The following is a 24307-nucleotide window of genomic DNA, read 5'->3' on the forward strand; positions in this document are numbered from 1 at the left end:
ATTTTCCTAAAAAGAAGTATGTTATTTAGTCCTCATAATAACAAAATGCATTTTTTTCCCCAAGTTTTTACTAATTCGTTAATTGTCTAGAATCAGAAACTCTGTATTCTACATGAAAACAAATATTGCGACTGTGAATTGTTATGTACACACAGACTAGTACAAGAGAGTTAAAAATCAATAAAAAGTATTGACTTGTGTTGGCAGAAAATAAAACGGAGGCCAAACTGTGGTGTTACTTCAAAAGATTTGATATCAATAATTTACAGAATTAAATTGACTTAATTTCACTTGAAAAGAAGAGAGCTGGGACAAGAAGCGGTGACGTTAATCTGATAACTCCAATTCCCCGAGTTTATTTTTGGTTTGCAGCCGTCTCAAAGCTCGCCGTTTTCTCCGTTTGAGTTCGTGGGGAGACACGTTACCTGAGTTTCTCCAGTGTGCTCTTCTTACTGGTGAAGAGGAGGCGCAGCAGAGTCTTCCTCTTCAGAAAGACGATTGCCGTGGCTACCAGCAGGCTGACCAGGGTAACCAGGATTGCCACAGTAACGAGCACACTGTCGGCTGATGCCATATACGACAACACGCACATTAATACACACACACGCACATCTACAGCACAGAACAATGACAGGACAAAGACCGTTACAGCTAGGCCACACGGTCAGCAAACACAGTACACATTTCTCTGACCATTCCTGCTCTTCACTCCTGTCTTAAAACTACAGTCTGAACCATTTTGATGCTTTACTGTGTGAAAAGAGCGTTGTGTTGTTCTCGGAAAGTTTCGCTTGCTCCAAAGCAAACATCAATCCTGACCTGACTCCGCAAGAAAGAGATGTACAAGGTGCAGCTGCCGGAGGTTTGTGCTCTCGCTTGTTTCTGAGTTAGTGTGGCTGTCTCTTTGTCTGCATGAGTGAGGATACAGATTAAGTTGTCCACGCTACCTGCCAGTCTCATTGGGCCGCTGTCAATGCTCCCACCGAAGCCGTCTTTCTCACAGAATGGAGGGGCCCAGTGTGCTTCGCAGTGGCAGTTCTTCTTGTTGTTGCACACCTGTAAACAAGACAGTGTGACTGGATATCAGACGCTATTACTGGCAATTCGTTGTCTGCATCAAATGCCATCGAACGCCCTCAGATCTATCAGCAAATAAACCACTCTCATTCACTCAGTCTTTCAAAATAAGAGGACACTGACTGCATGTGTGTGCGAGACCTATAATAGATAAAACATGTGCATGGGAGAGTCCGTCCTGTAAAGCCTCAGGTTTCCAGAGCAGAAGTTTGATCCAGGAGGATTCCCTGGTGAGGTAACGCAGTCCAGCTGTCAGTTGGAGGGAGCGAGGAGGAGGACGAGGAAGAGGGAGGTGCAGAGGGAGTTGTGCAGCTGTGGGGGGATTTACATTTAGCACAGACGCACAGTCAAGTGCCTTCCCTGCCTCCGGGCCATGGACACTCCTTGGCGCTGGGTGACGGGGTTAAAAGGCTCTCGGAGGGAGAAATGATTTGGGGGAGTTTTTATGTGTGCGCGAAGGGAAACGCTACAACATGAAGAAACACTTCAAACGCAAGCAATCTGTTCATTTTCTCAGAAGCAAAGGGTTACATCCGAATCACATCTTATGTCAATTTACAAAAAAAAAAAAAAAAATGTAACTGGAAAATGTGCGTAGGCTCTTAATTCTTTAAAATCCTGTTGAGCTGAAGATGCAAAGACAGATTATATCCGGTGTACGCTCATTTGAAAAATCCATAAATAATTTATACAGTCTAAGGATATCTTGTATATTAGAAATGGTAATAAGATGGAACCTCAATCAGTCACTGAATGTCATATTTGATGTGCACAGAATGATCAGGCTTGATGCTCGTTTTTTTTTTTTTTAATATCCCTGTATTTGATTGCTGCATCAGAAAATATAATTTTACTGATGATCTATTTTACTTTTTGACCGTTTAGATGATCTGGAACGGAAAAAAAAGAGAGACATCCTCTGAACCTACTTAAAATGCAACAAAAACTGATACAAGTGTCCCTGAATAAAGTTAATATGAGTTGACTTGCAGGCAAAAGATATTCTAACAAACTCCAACAGTAAATTCAGACAATTTCCTCTTCTCCAGTCAGGTCTCGTACTGCGTGAGGTGTTTGACAAAATGGCAGACAAATTGTTTTGGCAGATATTTCTGCAGACTGGAAGATGTAGATAAAGTTTGGACACTTTATGGAAAAACATTTCTCTCAAATTCTCTCGCAAAACTGTTATGTGATTATTTTTGTTTCCGTGAGCCAAACAACAGCCAGCTAGTATTTTTTTGTTGTTGTCTGCTATTAGGCATCAGAATGTTATTTATATTGACCGGCATGTTTGTTTCAGGGATGTTTAATGAATTATGAGATGATAAAAATAAAACAAAAAAAATGTAAAAGAAAAACTTTCTCATTGCACATCATGTCTGCGCTTTAAGTTGCGATAATTGACAGCAAAGATCACTGGTTACTGGAAGCTCATCTAGCCTGTGGTGAATGTTTGATTCACAGAGCTAAACAAAGTAAATAAAACATAAAAGCACCCCTTTGTTGAATTATTGAGAAGATATGCTGAGAGAGAAAGGTGATTATCTCGGAGCAGAAAGTGGTACTTTGATACTGCAACAGAATTAGCTCTGGGGTCCCCTCCCTCCCCACCGCTGTGCTACACTGGGTCTTCTCTCTCTGTGTAGTCAAAAGATGATAGACAAGACTTTAAGTAGACCCTAAATGATGCTGTTAAACGGGATTGATTTAACCTCGGTGGGACAATGAAGATTGATCGTACAGCAAAGGAGCAGCTGCCGTAACTCTCGGGCTGCACACTGTAAATACACTGTTGCTCTGCTGTTGCTCGCAATCACAGGGTCGAATAAAGGCGGCTACCTGAGTGTTCAGCTGCTCCTGAAGTGACTAAATTGATAAATACAGAGTCCTCACAGGCTACAGTGCATAATTTAACACTAAATACTGAGCTAATGGGTACTTTGCACTCACCCCACGTCCATTGCATTTCCCAGAGCACTCATGCACACCAAAGACACTGATGTTCTGGCACTGCCGATTCAGGCACACCTACAAAAGAGAAACGCGTGATTAAGCGCTTTAGGGGGTGCAGAACTGTCGAGCGATTGAAAATGAACACAAAAACCAAGACAGAAGAATCAATGTTTACACTTCCACGGCAGTTGGATAAGATCTGTCTTGTGTGTGCACAAGGTTTAGCGTCTGTACCATAAAGTGGCACGTACATGGCTGATGCCTGATACTAATCTCTTATGCAAATAGGAGACCGTGCAGTTGCAATGTGCTTCATGCATCTTCTTTGTACTAAGTTGTATTCAAAAAGTAATAATTGTAATTCAAAAATACAGCAAAGGGATGTTTGGTGGAGATCAAATTGAACGGTTTCTCTTTCGGGTGTAAGTGCAGCACACAAATCCCAAACCTCAAATGCAGTGCGGGAGGAGGAGACGCACGAGGAACACAACGCTGTGCATATTTTAGAACAAACAAAAACACGGGACTGGAAAAAGCCAGCTGCCGGCCGTTTTTTTTTATTTCGGCCTGCCTTAGGCAAGCAGATCTGAGCTCCTTTCTTCCTGAAACTGCCACTGCTGTTCGGGCCACGCGCTGCCAACTTAATGCCCTGATTGGCGTGGAAAGTACAAACCCTTTTTTGAGAAGAACAAAGGCCCCTGACAAACACCTACCTTCAGGCCATCAACATTTCCAGACGATGCGAGGCGCTAACTCGTGACCTTGGACACTGTAACCAGGAGACGAACTAACATGGCTGAGGGGCCATTTTGCACACAAAGCTCAAAGGGACACGAAAGCAGCTCAGCACCGAGCGCGAGTTTGTTGAGGTAACTGGAGAAAGATTATGAGGACCTGCAGGAATGGGAGACCCAATCACCTGGGTCGATACTTACCTGCTTGTAAGATGGTCAAAAAGCTGAGGAAACCCGCCCCGAACACCTTCGCAAAATTAGAATGTAAAAAGGTTGAGTCCAAGAGGTTTTGTAATTTTCCAAAACGGGGAAGTGACATTCACGCCGTGTTCGATCAGCTGTGCAAAGGTGAGAGAGGATCCAGGGTTTGAACTTCTCTCTTTCTCTTTTTCTTCATTCGTTATGCAGCTGCGAGGGCTAATAAGTTCAGCGACTGCTCCTGGTGGCACTTCGGTTCGCCAACATGACATGACCCCCCCCCAGAGACTTCATTCTCTTTCCCAAAAAAATGTAACAGAAAATTTGGTGCATGTTCTGAAGGTCCGTGGTGAAATCACAGATGTGTCCGCAGCAGTGAACACAAAAGCGTGTATAACTCGCTCAACTAATAATGTTGACGCAAATTAGTAAACTAAGTAAAAAAGTATGGCTTGCAACAGGAGCAGTCTCTGAACTTGTTGATCCACCCTCATATTTCAGACTCTGTAGACGTACAACCAACAAACACAACAATGTAAATGTTTTCCGTTTTTTTTTTTTTTTGGGGGGGGGGGGGGGGGGGGGGATAATATTTGAATATTTCAACTACTCCACACAAACTAGTTATTCACCATCATAACCCGGCCGTCACACCTTCAGACAAATTTCACCCACAAAGACTCGAGCCACCAGTTTCAGGCCAGGAGCTGAAACTTGTGTAATATTGTCAGCGTTTCAGGAAATGGAGAGAAAGTTTCATGTCCTGCGTGTCCAGAACTCTTATACATTTCCGTCATGGAGAACGAAAATGGTTGGCGCTTGGAAGATTCCGCAGGTATTAGCATTAACGCCTTGGTGAAGGTGCGCCTGAACAACATTTCACCTGTTAACATGAGGAGAGTTATGGAGGCCGCAAATAAAGGGAAAGGATGCCATTTCCCAGCAATGAAATTCTATGTTGAGAATTTCTAATGTCAAAAGTCTGTACTGGCACTCTTAACTGTTTTTAAATGTCCTTTTCTTTTGCCTTATGTTTTGATGCTTTTAATGGTTTTATGTGAAGCACTTTGAATTGGCTTGTTGTTGTTGGCTGTACAAATAAACTTGCCTCGCCTGTAGATTTGCTTCAAAATTTTTTTAATGTTTACCTATTCATTTATTGATATGGAGCAGTGGAGTAAGCAGTTGACTCTGCCCTATGAGCCTTACAGTATATCTTGTGCTCTCACAACCAGCTTGTCCTTTATACGGGACTCGGAACTTGGAGAGACGACCTCAGAGGCCAGAGCTCCAGGCCTCTTGCTTGGCAGAACAAGAAGCTGATGTCACCGGTGTGGTCAGAGAGGTTTTGAGGGCAGCGCATAAAAGAAGAAAAGTTGAGAGGTACAACTAATAAAATGAAGTGTGCAAATGGATGACTGCACTCACTCAGGAGTTAACTTCATGAGCCATTTTCTTTAGGAAGGGCAACCTCTCCGTGTTCAAAGAAATACGACGGCAGGTTCACACGGTTGTCAAGACTTTTGAGATGTTAAGAAAGGACAAATAGTGCCGCTGCATCCTCCCGTGGTTATACGGCAATAGAAAGGAAGGTAAAAGGCTAATGACAGAACACAAACAATAACATGGTGAACCGTCACAAAATAGCGACGGTGATGTCCTCTGGATGACAGACGCCGACGCATTTATGGCCAATATGACATTTAAACAAAGCCCGCCGTGCGTTAGCGAGAGCTAATGTTGAATCCTTTTTTAAAAAAATTTTTTTAATTGAGTTTAGAGAGACAAACACGATACACGGATCGCTCACCATGCTGTCGCCACACTTTGTGCCCGCCAGAACGAGTCCGGGGTCCGGCATGTCATCGCCCAGGTAAACGTGAGTTCCTCGGCACAGAATACGCCCTCCTTCCTGCAGAGGGATGTTGGTTTCTATGGACACGGCATTGGTTCCGATCACCGGCCGGTTGGCCCCACCCTGACACTGAATTTTACCACACTTTGCATCCCTGCATAAAAAACACACACGCGCACACGCGCGCACACACACACACACACACACACACACACACACACACACACACACACACACACACAGAGAGAGAGAGAGAGACAAACATTAAAAAACACATAGTAGCTGCAGCTCTTAATTAAAGAAGCCAACTTCTGGTCTGTCAAATAACAGACAAATATAAGGAGCTGTCGAGAAAGATGAAAGAGTGCTGAGGAGAGCTGCATTCGCTTCAGTCCTCCGGTCATTAACGCAATCACATCAATTAACAAAAGAGCTTGATTACTGAATTCACCCAAAGGGAGAGTGATCTTTAGAACAATTAGCCGACAAGAATAGCACGGTACTTTCTTAGAACGTAATTAGCCGCTATCTTTCTCAAATTACGTTTTTCAACGGTGCAAACTTTTGTTTGAAGATCACATGTCAGATTCCACAACGTAATGATGATTGCTAATGACGCTACTTAAAGCTAATTAGTTCTGTTTTGCACAGTTTCTTTTTGTGCACCTCTCGCACATCAAGCGCAGCTGCGCAGTCTTGCCTCGCATCGCATTTGGCAAAGGAGCCTTTGGAGTCCTTCCCACAGTTCCCGTAAGGATCCCCTGCAGAGTTGACTCTCTCAAAGCAGATCCCCGGGGCAGGCTTGGCTCCTGCACACAGAGACAAACAAGGAAAACAGAAAATACAATCATCAGAATTAAACGGGGGAATTTATTTTTTAATTTTTTAAAGTGAAGCTCGTGCGTAGATTTACCTGCTCCCCAGAGGGTGATGCACTGTTGCTCGTGATTCTGGCAGATGCCGTTGTAACAGTAGCCTTCGACACTGTGGCAGGCGTGCCCATCATGCAGATAAACGTTGGCTGGACAGTGCGGGCTGGCACCAGTGCAGAACTCTGGCAGGTCACATGAGTTACCGGACTCTCGGCACAGCGTGCCAGCCGGTTTGAGCTGTAAGCGCATACAGTACGGTAAGCCTTTCTCAGACACACACAATTTGCAACACTGCTGACATCATCTGTCTGCTCATGCCTTTTGGGCTTTGTATTTTGTTCCGTTATGTCTTCATGCAAACATAACAGGATTAGTATAAATGATTTCAGAGAAATGCATGGCAATCAATGAAGTGGTGGTTGAACTATTTCAGTCTGGACCGGAGCCGTGGACACGGGGTCATCAACGGTATTAAAGTGATGCAAAGTAATACCAAGGAAGAAAAGTATTTTCAGTTGTCTATTGACAGCGTCGGTAATGGATTTTGCATCTGATATTACAGATGAGGCCTCAATTAATGTGTTTTATAAACTTCATCTCTCCACATACTTAACCTTGCGCTGGCCTTTACATTAATATGAAGGCATTTATTTTAGACCGGTGACCCGGTGAGTCTGCTGTCGTTACACAAAAGGTAACCAGAGGAGATGACTGTGAGGATGAAATGTAAAACTGCAAGGTCGTCGTCACATCCAAAATCTATTCACACATGTACAGCAAGGCCTCCCCCCCCCAAAAAAAACACGAGACTCGTGCTAATGAAGGGCATCGAACAATCGCGATGAGTCATGCTGAGGTCAAACATGCTTCTGTGTAAAGCTGCAAACACAATGAACACATTCAATCATCTTCAACAAACACTCCTTTGCAAAGTGAGGAAACCCACGTCAGAGATACTAGAAATTAGTGGAAGCGAATCTTTGGCAATCCAACTTGAACTTGCCCTCAATTTAAACCTGCCTATTGAGGTAAAATAGACAAAGTTGGAATGCGCTACCAGATATTACATTTTATACACTATTATGAGCCTCTTAATAACCTTTCACAAAAAATGAAGAGAGTTTTTAGAAAAGATTTTAGAAAGAGCAGAGCTTTGAAAATACAATTTCAGAACTTTTTCAGCTATTAGATGGTACGCATGGAGGGCATATAAATTGGAATCAGGAGGTTCGCAGTGGAAGAAGAATAGGGGAAAACTCTTACTCGGCAGTCTTCGCAGCACTGTCCATGGGCGCACACGGCATCTCCTTTGAGGGTGCATGTGGTGGCGTTGCAGCAAGGGTTCATGCATTCCTAGGAACGAGGGAAAGAAAACAAAAATCGTGAATAACATGTGGACCTGATTACCGCATCGACGATCCTCTGTCAGCTGGTCCCCGTCAGATCGAGACGTCCAGGTCAGGGGAGCACACTTCCTGTCCGGGGATTCCTGCCCTGACCTTGAGACCTTTGAGCGGAGACATCAACTGAAGCTCATATGGTTTGGATTTGGCAATTCTCGACACCTTTGGACTTGTTTCAAGAGGAGCGTGTTTAACGCAATGACCCATAAAAGTGGGATGTGGTTGAGCCAGAGGAGCAAAAAGATAGGAATCAGGTGTGGCACTTGAAAGAGTGTGTATAAGGACCGCCGCAGAGATTTAGTGGAGATGATGGGTTAAACTATGAGGGAATTGTGGCCAGGAGCGGGAGTGGGATTTGAAGATTGTAGCTTCTTCACCACAAAGACAAGATCAGCTGGCAGAAAACAACAAGAAGATAGAGGATATGTCAGGAGAAGCTGATGTTTATCTGTCATTGAATGGCAAAAGTCACCGGCTTTGTGCAAGTAGTGTCACGAATCGCGCAGAAAACAGCGTGCCTGTTTGCTCGAGGAGCTCAACATGTGTTGAAGGCCGGGAAATGGAGGCAGCTGGATTGTTGGACATCTTATTTTCAGTGGATGTGTGGTTTTATGAGTCTGGCTGTTTACCCGTTGGCCCTGGTGTAAGCCTATTGTTTAGAGAGGAGAGAAAAAGGTTGCTTTCATCTGCTGGTCTAAGTGGGCCGGCAGATCAAACATGCTGGCCCTGTGTGGTGACATCATGGAGGTTACAGAGGGGCAAACTGGCAGAGATGTAAAATGTAAATTATACAGTTGGTGAAACACAATGACTCCACTAAAATACCACCTACCACCATCTAAATGATGGAGGACATAGTCATAACACCACTTACCTAAATAATCCAACCCATTAGCCACGTTTACATGGAGCCGAGGTTAATTAAAATTGGTTAAAAAGTCCAAACAGACTGAAAATGCTACATACAAACACCTCAGTCAGAATAAACAGACCCAAACCGATTAAAATTTGAATTGGTTGGAAAGAAAATTGCACCATGTAGATGATATAAAAGATTACTTTCTGTGCTGCAGTCTTTCTGCGTATGTCCTTCACCTCGGAGCAAAAGTATTAGAACATACGCTTCTCCCTCCACTTCCAAAAAAATGACATCGTCTATGCTGAACTGGAGTCTGATTTTGATGCAAACTCTTAAGGAACTGAACATTAATGGACGCCTCGACGCATCGCAGAGTGCCATGAGCAAAAAGGGCTTCTTGTGCTCGCCTCCTCTCATTCGTTGCTTCTAGAAGTAGTATGCATGTGTTATTTAAGCTATACTTCTTCATCACTATCTTCATCACTTTTGCACATATCGCACAGCATCCATCCAGCCATCCATTTTCTTCCGCTTATCCGGGATCGGGCCGCGGTGGCAGCGGGCCAAGCAAGTTGGCCCAGACTTCCCTCTCCCCCGCAACATTTTCCAGCTCATCCTGGGGGGATCACACAGCAGTTCCAGTTAAATGTGTTGCCGCATGTAAACACCGGAGAGGGTTAGATCACATGGCGTATAAACAGTCGACCCAAAATCATCAACTGGAATGATTTCAATCAGAAATAAATAAAAGCGCTGCCATTGTTCGGCAGGTCAGATTTAAATAGTTCAGGAGAATTACTAAATCTCACTGTAACATCACTTCACAACTGCAAGATGGATCAGGTGTTTTTGTCATTCAACAGGACCAGCAGTGAAGCCTCTTTGAAGAAAACATATTGCCGATCTCATCACGTCAACATCAGGAAATTCTCCAAGTTGAACTTTTATGGTTATCATATGAATATTTTAAGATTATCAGCTTAATAGCCCCACATTAGGATCTCCGGAGTAAATAGCTTGTGAAAAATATGGCATGAAATTCAGTGGTCTACAAATGTTTTTCAAATCTATCAGATACATATTTCTATCAACGTTTCATATCTTCGGGCGATCTCATTTTAAAGGTTGTAGCTACAGGTTGTAAATATAAATAAATCAGCCACTAAAATCTATCGTGTTTCCGCCTTCTCAGCCGACAAAAAGGTAAATACTGATCTGAATCTCTGAGGTTTATTTATTCATGACTTTAGTTACCTGCAAATGGTAAAGAAAAACTAATAGATATTTGATAAGGAATTAGATTTGAGAAGAAGATAATCAAATCTGGCAATCTGAATGAGTCAGACGTTGAGCTCTTAAGAGTTCATTTATAATATAGATAAAACAATAATCAGAAAGTTAAAATTACTGTTTCATGTTTTAAGTAATCATTTTTCCCTTTATTTGGTGGTTTTAACTTCTCAAACGAGAAGGTGTGCAGCCTTTCTTGGTTAACAACATTTTACATGGCAGTCGTCACTATTTTCTCCACCTAATATCCATCAACTTTAGGAGTTTGTGAGTGATATATTCATCATAAAAATCACCTGTGGTTTTATGCGCCGCGAGACATACTGCTGCCTCGGCGTGATACCCGCTTCATCATGTGATTCTCGCTTCACTTCCCGGGGCGTCCTGCAGTCTGTGTGCGAGCGAGAAGCGAGGGAGGAGCGAGATGCGTGCGTCCATTTGTTTGGACGGCGCAGCCAGAGAAAGCTCGTTTCAGCCCTCGACCCGATTACGCTCTTTTGTTTGTTTCCTTTGTCACACAGTTGGACAGTGGTTTGATTAATGGGCCTCGAGCAAGGAAATGACATCACCGTGGCAGCCTCTCGGAGCGCTGTGCGGCACATGTGGGAGATCGAGCCGAGGTGTGATGTAAATAAAACGCTCATATTGGAGGCCTCAGGTGGTTTGCTTGCACTTGTAGGATTTCTTTTGGGCACGGCAAGATTCTGTACTTCTAAGTCACAATCATCAATGTCAGGCGAAAGTTGAATGTGAAGTTTGTTGATGTTTGTTACGGGGAGGAGAGGGGGGGGGGCTGAGTGAGCTGTTTAGACTTTCAGTGGCTCTGGATGACTGCTTACAGGACAGTTACCACTGTTTTTGTTGTGAGGGGAATTTCAAGTTCGTTGCCTTTTTCATTTTCTACCCAGTCTTTCCTTGCTTTGGGTTTGAACATATTGATTTCAGTGGGCAGCTTACTGTAAGTAGAAATGAGAATCTTTTTGGACGTCTTGAGGAAAAGACCCCACTGGGAATTTTTTCTGAATCCTGATACACAAAACTTAACAAAAGTGAAGGTTGGCTGAAAACGTGTATTTTTTTGGTTTTTTTTTTTTTTTACACACATGGTTTCACATTTAGTTCTGCTGAGCTGCCCATTGTAACCGCAGTGTTGGAGACCGATCCCCTCCACTGGAGCAGGTGAGGATGAAGGCCTTTTTGTTGTTGCTCTTACCTCTGGCTCCCCGCAGTCGCACTCTTCTCCCTCCTCCACATAGCCATTGCCGCACTTCTGTCCTCCGTAGAGCACCTTGACTTCGGGCATGTTGTACAAACACATGCCCACGCCTTTCTCCAGACTCGCAGCAAGATCCTTCTTACTGCACGTGCTGAACACTGTTGGGAATGGATACCTAAAAGAAAAAAGGAAGAACAAGGTTGACTGAAATGAAGGAATGACAGCTGATGAAAATTGCACAAAACTTGCACACAAAAAAAAAATCCTGCTTGATGAGCGCTTTCACTGCTAAGAAACCACAAAGATCTCAAATTAAGTGAACTCAATCATTCCACTGGGCAAGAACATGGACAGAGCCTTCAATCGCACCTTTGTTCGATCCATTCATTCGAGAGGCCTTTACACACAAAATGTAATGGTCTACTGAAATTGTATGTGCTCCAGTTCAATAGATTTTTCTATCCTACACAATACATAAACGGGCCTTCAAATGTCCAAAGAAACATTTTGTTTGGCAGACACATTTTCAAGAGGCATATCCTAGATAGAGAGGGACAATTTAAGCAACTGACTGGAGAGAAGTGAGTGAGGAGTGGGAAGCTGGATGTGGATGATTTGTGTGTGAGCACATGTGCGAAGCCTTGATAAAATAGCAAGCCTGAAACCACGTAATTTCTACCGCATTAATTTCAGTCCCCAGTATCACTTACCTGAAGTGCTGACTAAAGTCTAATTTAGGGAGTAAAGAAATGGAATTTCGTATTGAAAGGAGGAAAATGTTATGACTTTAAAGATGAAACTGTGCGACGTGCCAATAACAGCTGTGAAGCCTGAGGGGATTGTCCTCCTGCTAGAGTGAGCTCCTGCGACTCTACAAACCAAAGACCAGAGAGGAATATGGTGAGAGACGAGAATGAAAAACAAAAACAAAATAATAATATCCAAGACGGGGAGGGCAGAGAAACAGAATCCTACACAGTGGGGACAGAAATAGACCACAAGACGGTGAAGCACGGACAAAGGAGTGGAAAAACATCTATGGAGAGAGAAAGGAAGGAAAGAAAGAAATTGCGGACCAGACAGAAAAATGATACAAATCTTGCTGCTTAGCCAGAGGTGGAACACACCTCAAAACAACTACAAAGAGATGAGATGAAAAGAGACTCAAAATGACTAAAACAAGATCCTAAATGACTAAAAAGTAACTACAAAATGACCACACAGCCACTGAACAGGGGGAAAGCATGGGAAAACCTTGAAATGACTCTAAAGAAACGACTACAAAGAGGCACAAAATGACCACAAAGAAACGAAAAGCAACAAGTCATTTGCAGTTGTTATGTGTCCTTTTCAGTTTGGGTTTCTTGCTTCTATGTAGGACAGATGGGAGGATTTAACATGTCCGTGTCCAGGGGCTTGTCGTCTCATTATCGGTTACAAATAGCAGCTATTCAATATTATTTGAATTTTGGCATTCATTCTCTTTTACTCTGAATAACTAAGTAACTAGTGATGCACATAATAGTTCTTAATACATTATATTATATTAAATCATTATATTTAAGAACCAGGACTAGACATTTTATTAATGTGCCTCCTTTAAAACTGTGCAGCACTCTGGGCTCCTATTGAAACATTACTAAACCTGCCATTGTGCATAATAAACCTAATGTAAGGCTCTAAAAATAAAAAGCAACATGACATACAGCAGAGTTTTACGACCCGGAGGAAGATCGCTACATAACCGAGCCTCGACCCCATCCTTCATGCCAGCGAACAGACAGGAAGAACATCACTAAAGGGTTCGCGGCAAAGTGGTTTTCGAGGTGTAAAATGGGTGTCTCACAGCTGACACAGTCGTCGTGGGACGTCGTCAGGCTTCAAAAAGACCACATGGAGGATGCGGGGGTGGCGGCGAGCGATGGCGAGCGTGGAGGATTGGCAGACGTGGCGCAGAGAAAGGGAGTTGGGATTGGACGCATGAAAAGCTCGACTTCAGACAGAAACATGTCACACACGTACTTATGCAGCGATAGACTGACTTGGGGTCTTCAAACGCACCGGGGCGTGGAGAGTGTCTGCGAAGCTTGAGGCTTGACGCTGCAGATTTGTGAAAATTCAACATTACACAGAATATGTTTGTGGAGCCTGGCGTTAGACAGCGGCGGGGGGGGGAGGGATGTGTAATGCTTTGCCTTTGCCGAAGGGGGATTTGGCTGCTGCAACTGCATGGGTATTTCACTGCTGTTAGTTGACTACAGTGAAGTACTCCTGGGGGGGGGGGGGGGGGGGGGCTGGAGATAACGGTGGAGGCATTCAATGGAAAATAAATCTTTTTTTTTTATTCTTTTTTTTCTCCAAAGGAACACAGATTTCCAAAGAACACAGAAAAATATCCTCTTCTAAACGGGCACCCTTGGGTGAAACTGCTGCCTCCACTTCACTCGGACTGTCCACCTTTGAATGTCTGATGCTTTCATCTTTCACTGACCAGAAGCCAACCGACCCGTCTCTGTCCACCCTTGTCTACTCGCATAATCCACTTGTTAGAATCTTTTTACCACTTTAACGCAAACAACAAAAAAAATGTAGCTCTTCTGTCGTGCGCGTGGAGACCACGAACAGAATCAAGGGGTAGACGGATTATGCAGACCAAGCTGTTTGTAAATAGCAGGATTTGCCACTGATAACACAACACAGGCATGCTTCAGGAGAGGAGATGGAATGGGCATGATGGGTAAACAGAGTCTGTTCTCAATAAACTGGCATTAATGGTAAAAGCTGAGACAGTTGTCAGCTGGGTTTCTTCACGGAGAAAAATCAGGTTTCTTTGGACCAAATTAGACCCGCATGGGACGTATTAGAATGATGCACTGGGTAAACGTACGTTAACAAAACAACCTGATTTCAGATCTGAGACCCATTAGTATGTATACAGCTGTGCTTTGCTTGGGGCAAAAACAGAAGACAGCATGTGTCTTGAGTATTGAGCCTTTTGCTGGCTGTTGATGTATATTCTACAATACCCGTCTTTGAACATTAATCAAAAAAACACTTCATGCCTGGCCTGTTTGCAGGGTCCATCCTGTTCAAGCATGTGTCCACTATCATCACTATAAAAAAAAAAAACGTACAGCCCCCCTAATTGGTTCCGTGGTAACATAAAGTTAAAAGACATATCACTGACTGTATATAAAAGTGGACGTAGGTTCCCGGTTCTGAAAAGTGAGGCCTATGCGGAAGTGCCTTAAACTGCAACACCACCGAGGGCCACTAGGGGTTGGCTCCAAAAAGCCTCTGGCTCCATAGACTCCCCATTCAACATCTCTCATGAAATACAAAGTCAATACATTATTTCCACGAGTTATTATGCTGTTGTTAGCTAAACTCATGAATTAGAAAATAGGCTTCAAAAAGCCGTGCTTTTGCGGGCATGTCTGTTTGATTGGCAGGCCTGTGGTACAGTCAGGTTTTCACTATAGGTGGGTGGGCGGGCGTGGCGTCCTCGGGTTCTCAATTCCATCAAGTCAAATCCACTCCTCCCCAGGGCGTCCAAAGATGGTCACTTCCGGCCCCAAACCGTTACTAGTAGCATGAGCCAAAAACAGAAACTAATGCAGTCTTATTGATGAAGTTTAAAATAACCCCGGTTAAGCTAATTAAACACAACTCGCACAGAAGACACGGCCAGTCATTTATTAGCCCTGACTATATAAAGTAAAGGGCACTCCGAGCGGCCACCGCGGGAGCCAAGAAACTGTTCTGAATGATCTGCCTTTAACTGATGTATAATGTGGACAGTGACTGTGTATCAGCAGGGCTTTGATAATTGAGCTGCACAGCTAATCTGCGACTGACATTCCTCCAGGTAACAGCTGCCCACTTCATCCTGGTAACAGATGCCGTGTCAGCCTGACAGGGAGCGCCTGGATGCTGTGAGAATATCTCTGTCACCCGTTGCCTGCTGCAGTGCTTCATGACGATGAGCGGATACACCAAAGGAGGATCCCGTCCAGACACGGGTGAGCGCAGACGCACAATCAAGGGCAAAATCTGTTGTGATGCTCTGCGAGGGTTTTCGTGCCGTCGGCTGAATGTCTGTGACTTTCAGCTGGGGAGAACGGAAATTAATTTATGTGAACAGGAAAAGACAACATTCATTTACTGTTCACTTGGTATGTGATGCAGACACTTGACTGTGGAAGCATGGAGAAGGTTTCAGTGGAGTGGTTTGCTGGTGAACTGTAATGTAATATGTATAAATCAAATCACTGTTTTCTCTCTGACATTAAACAGCCGTGATTAAATAAGCAGAAATCGAAGATTAAGTTAAGAAAGAGATCCTTAGTTGAGTTTAAAGAGGACCTTCTATGCTTTTATACATATTTTGCTGTATATATAATGCAACAATGTTGGATGATAATATTAAATGTGGCCAAAGTTTGGTACATAACTGTATGTAAAAGTAATTCCTTTGAGAAAAAAGCTCAGGTTTCAGTCTGCTCTGAACACTCGGTTCAAGATGAGTTGAGTTGAGGCCAGTGCCAAAGTGCGTTCAAATGCAATACCACCGAGGGCCACAAGGGGTTTGCTCAATAATGCCTCTGGCTCCGGTTGACTCCCATTCACCTTATCTCATGAAAGAACTTTTTTTTTTTTTTTTTTTTTTTTTTTTTCACAAGTCAAAATAGTGTTGTAAGCTAAAGTCAGTCCTTCTTATTCATTTTCTGGCGGTCCTTCTGAAAATACTCCCAGCATTAATTAAATATTAGGTCTCAAAAAGCAGTATGTTTGGGGGCGTGTTTGTTTGATTGACATGCCTGTGGTGCAGTCAGGTTTCCACGATAGGTGGGCAGGCGTAGCCTCCTCGGGTTGGAGGCAAACCCATCGCTCGCGCTTCCTTAGCTCGCCCAAATGTGGTCACACTTGACTCAAAACTAGCAAGATGGCGACAGCCAAAACACCGAATTCGAGGCTTCAGAGGACACGGGTGATTGCTGCTTGGTTCAGCCAGAGGTTGAAGTGAGGGGCTTCACAAAGGGGCCAATAAAAGATAAAAAAAAAAAAAAAAAAAATTGTCTTGTGAACCATGAAACAGTATTCAAGAAAAATATCAGCATGATGGTTCTCCTTTAAAGCTAAAAACGTAGCTGATTTACTGACAGAAAGTGTTGTCTTAATGCAGGACTCTATTCTTCATAGTAAGGTGGTGAATGTATACATTTTAAGTGCATTGTTTTTTTTAAATCCGTGGGAGCATGTATGCACTTCTATTTTTGTGCACCCTCATTGCAAGCAGAATCGCATTTAAAAAAAAAACAAAAAAAAAAAAAGGTGCTGAATTCTCAGTCGAAAAAAAAAATAAAAAAAATGAAAGTCACCAACCGCGTTCACGCTAGCAGTTTCCTATGAACCTGCCGTAGGAACAACTCCAATGTGCAGATCATTGTTTGCAGTAGACCCACGCCAAAGGTGTGTATTATTACAGCTGAGACCACACGGCTGCTCTGCTGTCCAGGAAATGAGCCGAGCAGAGAGTGTGGGTTTCCCTGGACAATATTGGTTTAAAGGCACTGCACGCTCTCCAGGTGTAGTGTGCCGGGGTGGAACTCATTTGCCTGTGCACAACAGTTATACAAAATGCAATTAGTCAAGACTCTTTCTGACTGTCGTTACTGTTTGAAAGGCAAATATGTCATTTGCGTTGTGAGTAACGCACACCGTTAAAGATCTTGATCTCATCAGTGTTATAGAGCCTCGTAAATCTGTGCTCCTCACGGTGCTGTCTCACTGTCCAGCAGCAGAGTCAGTTAATGCAGCTGCTATCGCAGAGGGGGAAGAAGAGAATACATCACCATCTACTTTGCCTTTTTATGGGCTGAGGGCTAATCTAACAGCACATTTAAAATTGGATTTTTAGTCAGTTATGTTATGAAGGAGGGGCAAAAGACAAAGATATTTACCCCCGTTTACACGTCTGTTGTTTTTAAGAGAAGAGGGATTTTTTTTTTTTTTTTTTTTTTTTTTTTTTTAAATAATTGTCCATCACGCTTCGGTAGGCTTAAACATGACTTCTGAGCAGGAGACTGAAATGCTGCTTTCGCACATAATGGACAGACAATGTACTTTTGCACTTTTGCAAGCTTTAAGGTTTCGTGGAAGAAAGCAGAGCTGCAGGCAGGAGTCCATCAAAAATGCAAAAAGTTCAACAAAACAACGTAGAAGAAAGAAGAACATCACCTCACAGCAAGAAGTTACTCCTGCTACTACAACTACTGACTTGGCTTTTAACTCCTCTGTTGGAACACACCACCTGCTGAGCTACAAGGAAAGAAAGCGTTCAAAGAATACACAATAAAGTATAAAAGGAAGATTTTTCAGTTACTGCTGACTGCTCCAATTTACTATACGTGTGCTCACACGAATACAAAAACAACCAGTGCAGCAAATTCCTACAATTCCTTTCCTCACTCTGCGGTTAGAAGAACTAATGATGTACATGATCCCATTATCTGCCATTTGCGAAACACTTACTAACTAAAACACCAGACTGAGATTAATGATACAAAGGCGTACCGCAGTAATCTAGTATTGAATTGCCGAAAGGTTGGAGAATTAAAGCCCTTTGTGTATTGTTTTCAGTCGTGAGAGAAATGCGGTAAAAACCTGTGGTCATCATTCCAAAACTTGATTCTTGATTTCACTCCGAGACCCGTCTAATGACGGATGATTTACAGTAACAAATTGAGGATCAAATCATCACAGCGTGAATGCTGCTGCACCCCACGTCTACAAACCATCCTATCGGAACACACCGAGGAGCGACCAACCGCACTGACCGACCGACGACGGACTACATTGGTCAGCACAACATTTCATGAAGGGCCGCGTTTTGAATTAAAGGTTAAGCAAAAAAATTAAATAAAATGCCCCCCCACCCCCACACGCACAAAAGCAGATGCGGTGGAGGGGAAATGAAAAACTCTGGCAAAAAGGAATATCTTGCGGAGATACGACACGTCTCCAAAACTCACTTTTTTCGATTCACATTGTAGCACAGCATTCACTGCACAATCTGACATCCCTCAAACTGATAGTACAGTCTGAAACCAACGTTTTATAAGACTTATCTCGCACGGTGTGACATACTTTAAAACTTACATAGTGGTTATTGTTGCAAAGTCTCCTGGCGCCTTTGCAAGAGACAGATTACAATAAAGAAAGATCAAAACTAAAGCAGCAAGGTGGTGGTGGTGGTGGTGGTGGGGGGGGGGGGGGGGCTCGTACGAGATGAACCAGGCCTGTGGAGATCACCGCGAAATGTTCGATTTCTGTCCGACTAGAGAAATCAGCTAATTTATGTAAAGCTGCAAATTGATACGATGGCTGCTTTATGTGAGAATTTGAGAAAAAAGGAGGTTCAACCTCTGAAACCTTTGAAGCATTTTAATTAAGTTATCATGTCATAATTAACAGAAAAACAGGCCGTGCACAACCTGAGATGGATCTGATAACATGTTAATCAGGATCAGATCCAGTACAAGCTTGCGTGCGCTGCTGGAAATGGTCCAATCTTCGCTGCTGCAGCGTGATTTCTCGTCCACTTTCCAGGTGGGGAAATGCCCCCTTTAACACGAAACATGGCTAATGTTGGCAAGAGGCGCCTACTGAAATGAAAAAGAAGCAAAGAAGGCAGCCTTTTGGGAAGTGACTTACAAAATGATCTGACAAAGTACTGAGACGCAGAGACACCGAGCAGCTTTTTGCGGAACACAGCCATATGTGCAGAGCAGATGATTCCTGCCTGATCATCTCAGCACTCGGGGCCAGTGGGTTGAGTCGATGAGGATATGAAGGGGCTCTTCTATTTGTCGGCCCTCTGACTGACAACAGACGGTCTCTATCGCTCCTTAAGCTGCGCTGCCGACTGACATGCATTTGGTCCGAGCTAAGCAGGAGAGACATGTTTGACCTTTCAGCAAATGTTAGGCTGCAACACTGGCAGAGGCCGGTGGTGATTAAATATCAGGGGGAAAAGAAACACGCACAAGCTAAATTTACTGCCAACATTTACCAACTAGCAACCGAACCGGCTTCCTCCCTCCTCTTCACAGCATGGTGTCTTCTTCAGATCATCACATTTTGGACTTTCTCACCTCACTTGCACGTTTTCTCGTCACTTTGACAAGAAAATAACGAGAGTCACAACCTCCCTCGTATTGTCTTGACAGAGCAGTCACCTCTTGGCCTCAAAATCCACCCGTAGCTCCCTGCCGCACTTCATCATTCTACTCGGTTACAGACACAGGGAAGTACTTTTATGCTTTCTCCACACGTTCACGTGATGCAACTCTTTGCTCAACTTCTAAAAGACATCCCCACTTCCAAATGTCAGTGTGAACTGTTCCTCTCCTGTCCTTCAAATTTGTATTTGTTGTTAAGGCACAAATGTCTCTCATGGCCAGTCTTTGCGGCTCACACGTCCGCCATAGGTTTCCGTGTGTACCCAAATAATTCCTTCATTGTCATCTTTCTAATATTTGTCTCTCGCTCTCACCTCTATCTCTCTGTGTTTCTCTTCCTGCTTTACCACTGGGGGAGATAAAAGACAAATGAAACCACAGCCTCCTCGCTCTGCCTGTCTATCCAGGCATAAAGCACCTCTCTGCGGATCTCCCTCTGTGTGCCCTGGCCCTGATTGCAGCTGGCAGCGTCACTGATAATCATGTCATTTAGATGCAGCCTGTCCTCTCCTCCATTAGCAAGTCCAAGCTGAGAGTATCCCAAACACAGTCAAACGAGCTACTCTGCTTTACAACGATGTGTTTAACATTCTGAAGGCATCTGGACTGAGGGTCAAAGGAGGCTGGTAATATAAAGAAAAAAAAAGAGAAAAGGAACCAGATCTGTGATGGGGGAAATGAGTTTGAGATTGGTTTGTGAAATTATTGGTTTTGTCAACAGGAAACTGTGAATTCAAGCTGATAGTTCAGGAAATTCAATTTAGGAGATAACCTGCCAAGTCAAACTTGATCTCGGGTAAGCTCATAATTTTCATCTTTGAAAGTGGCTCAGAAACTTGGGCAAAATGCTTCCCATGACAAACTTCAGACTATTAGCTCTGTGGTTTATAGTCTGATGCTGCAAAACTGATATCATCAAATCAACAACACAGTCTAGACAACATAGTCATTCTCTCATCCGTAATGTAAAATGTAGAACAAAGGAAGTCATGTAAGAACATTTTTATGAGTTTAAATCACTGGTAATTGTTTTTGGAAGCAGTAGAATAAGCAGTAAACACAACACTGATAATCCCAAGCAATTTACCATTGACGCATGCGGCAGACACAGAGAAACCTTATTATTTAGTACATTGAGATTGTGACCGCATGCCAAGTCCAATATGCAGTGTCCTATCAGCTCTGTGTTTGGTCTCTACCAGCTCTTAAGGGAACATATCTGACTGTTTACCTTCTAAATGCTCCACCACCTTGTTCAGGCAGTGCAGAGTAAGTTTATGACCAAAACCTAAAGCTAACAACAAAAATCAATGATCATCCTCACCGACTACAAACCTACAGGCTGAAATGAAATGAACAATTGTCAATGTGTAATTAGAATATTAATAATTAAATAGGGAAATATTGATACCTGGTGTCAGTGTATAAACCCAAAATTTCCAGGCAAGTCAGTGCACCATGATGTCTGGATTTATCCTGCATACTTTATTTTGCAAACACAAGAGTGAGTTTGAGAACAGAAGGTCACTGATCATCTCTCACAACTATTAATAACTAATCATAATTAAGCAGCTGCGAGTGCTGAAAAGAGGGACTGTGCTTCATGAACCTATTCTGCTATGACGAATTCTATAACACCGTGACTCACTGTAACCCGTTTAGATGAGATGGTCATTTTTCTAAACTCTCTGCATGACATCATTAGATAGCTTTGGCTGGGGACGAGCTATAACGAAGTCATCATGTATAAACTGCACCGCATAAATCCAGCGGTGCTCCGTGTGCATTATATTTTTTCTCCCTATTCCTTTCTATTTTTTTCTATTTACATATTTTATAAATGTTGTAGTATGAGAACAGCAGGATGAGCTCACTGTTGCCAGCGGCTACACAAACAAGCACACTTTTTGACAGCCTCGGGAACATTTCTGGCAGATAGTAAGTTTTAATATTACGTCTTTTAGCAGGTTTTGTGTCATTTCTGAAGGATGTGCTCAAAAGCCTCCTGTAGTTTTATCTGCCATGCCTCTGCTGATTTATGAAAATAATTAAAAACAGCTTTTAATGTCTGTGTATTGACAATAGCTACAATTAGTGCCAGTAAAAGCCCACATCCACAAGGACTTTTCACACATTATAATGCATCTGCTCATAACTCTGGACTCTCAGCACAATGTTATTGATGTAATTCTGAATAGCTTGTTGTATCTGTAAGCCTGTTCTCATCCATTTGTCCACCTGATTAACAGTTTCTTTCTTTTATATTTGTGGCTTTCATTCATTCTCCTTTTTATGCTGCTTTTTGCTGTAATCACCTCTCCCCCTGTTTATACTGGCCATTAAAAGATCACTTCCTAATGTGTTTTCTTTAAGTTATGGGGAACTAAATCTATAGTCCTGTTCTCTGTATAAAAAAAAAAAAAAAAAAAAAAGTTTCTCAACTATAAAGTTTAGTAAGATGTGGCAAACGTCCTCGCTATATTCTCAAACTGGACAAATCCCCAGTAGTGAGTATGACGTTTGTATGATTGACCTCACAGTGATATGATGGATATGTGGAGTAGATGTAGGCGTGGATTAATGTTGATGTGTGGGTCTGTGTGAGCAGTTTCTTTGCCTAAAAATATTCTAATAACGCCAGTAACTGTGTCGCTCAGCCGTTTTTTGTCTTCTCCACAGTGCGGTGGAATTCATCCCGACCACATTCATCGGTGGCTTGCGGGACTCGCCATCAGACAAACCAGACTGGCACCAGACCAAGGGTGAAATCTGGTATTGTGCTCTGGGTTCGCCTTATCTGCTTACTGTTTACTAGAAGTCACAGAGTCCATCACTTGCAGCAGCTCTCTTATCTCAGCGACCCAGGCAACACGAGCAGAATGCTAGAGCAGCTGCTTTAGTCTCAGGCCAAAGTGTGTGTGTGTGTGTGTGTGTGTGTGTGTGTGTGTGTGTGTGTGTGTGTGTGTGTGTGTGTGTGGGAGTGTGTTTCAGCCCTCTCTCGTACATTAACATAAAAACAATGGAGCATCGTGTAGAGATGAAAACGATCCAACCTGTGCAACTGGCAGAACATATTTTATGCTTTATGACTGGGTCAGATGCAAAAGAGCTCACAAATTTATTCAGAAAAGTTGAAACGATAAAACATTGTAATCCCGTATCTCAATGTTCCCACAACAGGTAGATACAGTCTCGATTTTAAACCTTTATCTGTGCTCATGTTTTTAAGTGTGAAGATACTTTTGCCAAACTTTGGTCGCAGATTTGTTCAGAATAGGACCCAAACTGAAAACTACAATTGTGAAAAAAAAAACCACAATCAAATCTGTTCAAGTCAACAAATCGAAATATATATATAGAGCGGTGCGATGCTAAAAAAAAAAAAAAAAAAAAAGAACCCCGAACCAACATAAATAATGATGTATTGCAAAGAAAGTGTGGTTAAATGAATTAAAGTTGCCTCGTACTTTGCACCAGCATGAACATTTGCGTCATGGACGTCTCACCCTGTGGACGGAGTCATGATGCAGCCTCCTCGATCGACGGTCATCCTGCAGCCACAGCCGCGCTCCGGGGTGTCGTGGTTCATGCCAAAATTGTGCCCCAGCTCGTGGGCTAAAGTCACAGCAGCACCCAGCGGGTTCTCAGAGTGATCCTACGATAGACAAAGAGGGCAACCAGTGTGTTTATTATGTTTAATCCTATATGTGAAGTTACTTGAGTAAAAAAAACAACAACAACTAACAAACAAACAAAAAAAAAAACTGCAGTCATTCACAAAAAAAAAAGAAAAAAAAAAGAAGAAAACGCAAAGTTCAAAGAAGACAATTTTGGAGCCACAGGCTCCCAAAACATTTCAGTAACAGCTCAACCTGTCCCCCGCTCACCTCCCCACCCCACCACAACTCCCTCCACCCACCCACCCATCATCCTCCTTCTATTACTCATTCTACTCATGGAGGCCTGCATTCATCTGCCATTCCACTATCCCTGCAGACTCAATCAAACCTTGCTGCCAGTGGAGAAAGCTGCTGCAGGAAGCTCTGTAAGCCAACCGCTGCATGACTTGGTGCTGCATTGATAAGCAAGACAACTGCCCTTCACAAGGAAGACATAGGCGGACAAGAGAGAAGTGAATCTTTAAGATTCAACTACTTTTATAGACAGCCTGGCCAAGAGGAGGCAGAGACGGGGGTGCGGGTGGGTGGTGGTGGTGGTGGGGGGAGGGGGGCGTTTGGAGGGTGGCGGTGAATTTAAATCAGTGCATCGTATGTATGCCAAGGTGTGACTGGTAATGGGATAAACAGAGACCAATTATGAATGAGTCGTACTGTAATGAAACAATTATTTTCTGTTGTCTTTTTACAAAATTCTGTTGCGATATTAAATGTATTACTTTGAGCATTTTGTAATGGAAAAGCACAGAGCTATAAAATGAGTTAAAATTTTGAACAATTTTGTCTTAATGCAAAACAGCGGGACACAGTTTAATATACTGACAATCATTTTTGTCATTTTAAGTTGTTCTATATACATTTCTTATACATCAGGGCGGCACAGTGGTGCAGTGGTTAGCATTGTCGCCTCAGCAAAAAGGTTCCGGG

At 43.0% G+C, this 24307-nt stretch overlaps 1 protein-coding gene across 1 annotated transcript in view; it reads right to left on the bottom strand.

Annotated features, from left to right (window-relative positions):
• The window catches only part of adam12b (ADAM metallopeptidase domain 12b), a 79663-nt gene that overhangs the window by 10664 nt on the left and 44692 nt on the right, over window positions 1-24307 (bottom strand). Inside the window, 9 exon segments of the mRNA XM_069144543.1 lie at window positions 426-564; window positions 948-1056; window positions 3031-3108; window positions 5776-5974; window positions 6521-6629; window positions 6734-6929; window positions 7956-8045; window positions 11458-11635; window positions 23210-23358. Of these exon segments, the coding sequence (XP_069000644.1) occupies window positions 426-564; window positions 948-1056; window positions 3031-3108; window positions 5776-5974; window positions 6521-6629; window positions 6734-6929; window positions 7956-8045; window positions 11458-11635; window positions 23210-23358 (1247 nt within the window).

Source organism: Embiotoca jacksoni, unplaced genomic scaffold, assembly GCF_022577435.1.
Source record: "Embiotoca jacksoni isolate LCO1_2020_lvr unplaced genomic scaffold, fEmbJac1.0.p SCAF_12, whole genome shotgun sequence".
NCBI lineage: Eukaryota > Metazoa > Chordata > Actinopteri > Embiotocidae > Embiotoca > Embiotoca jacksoni.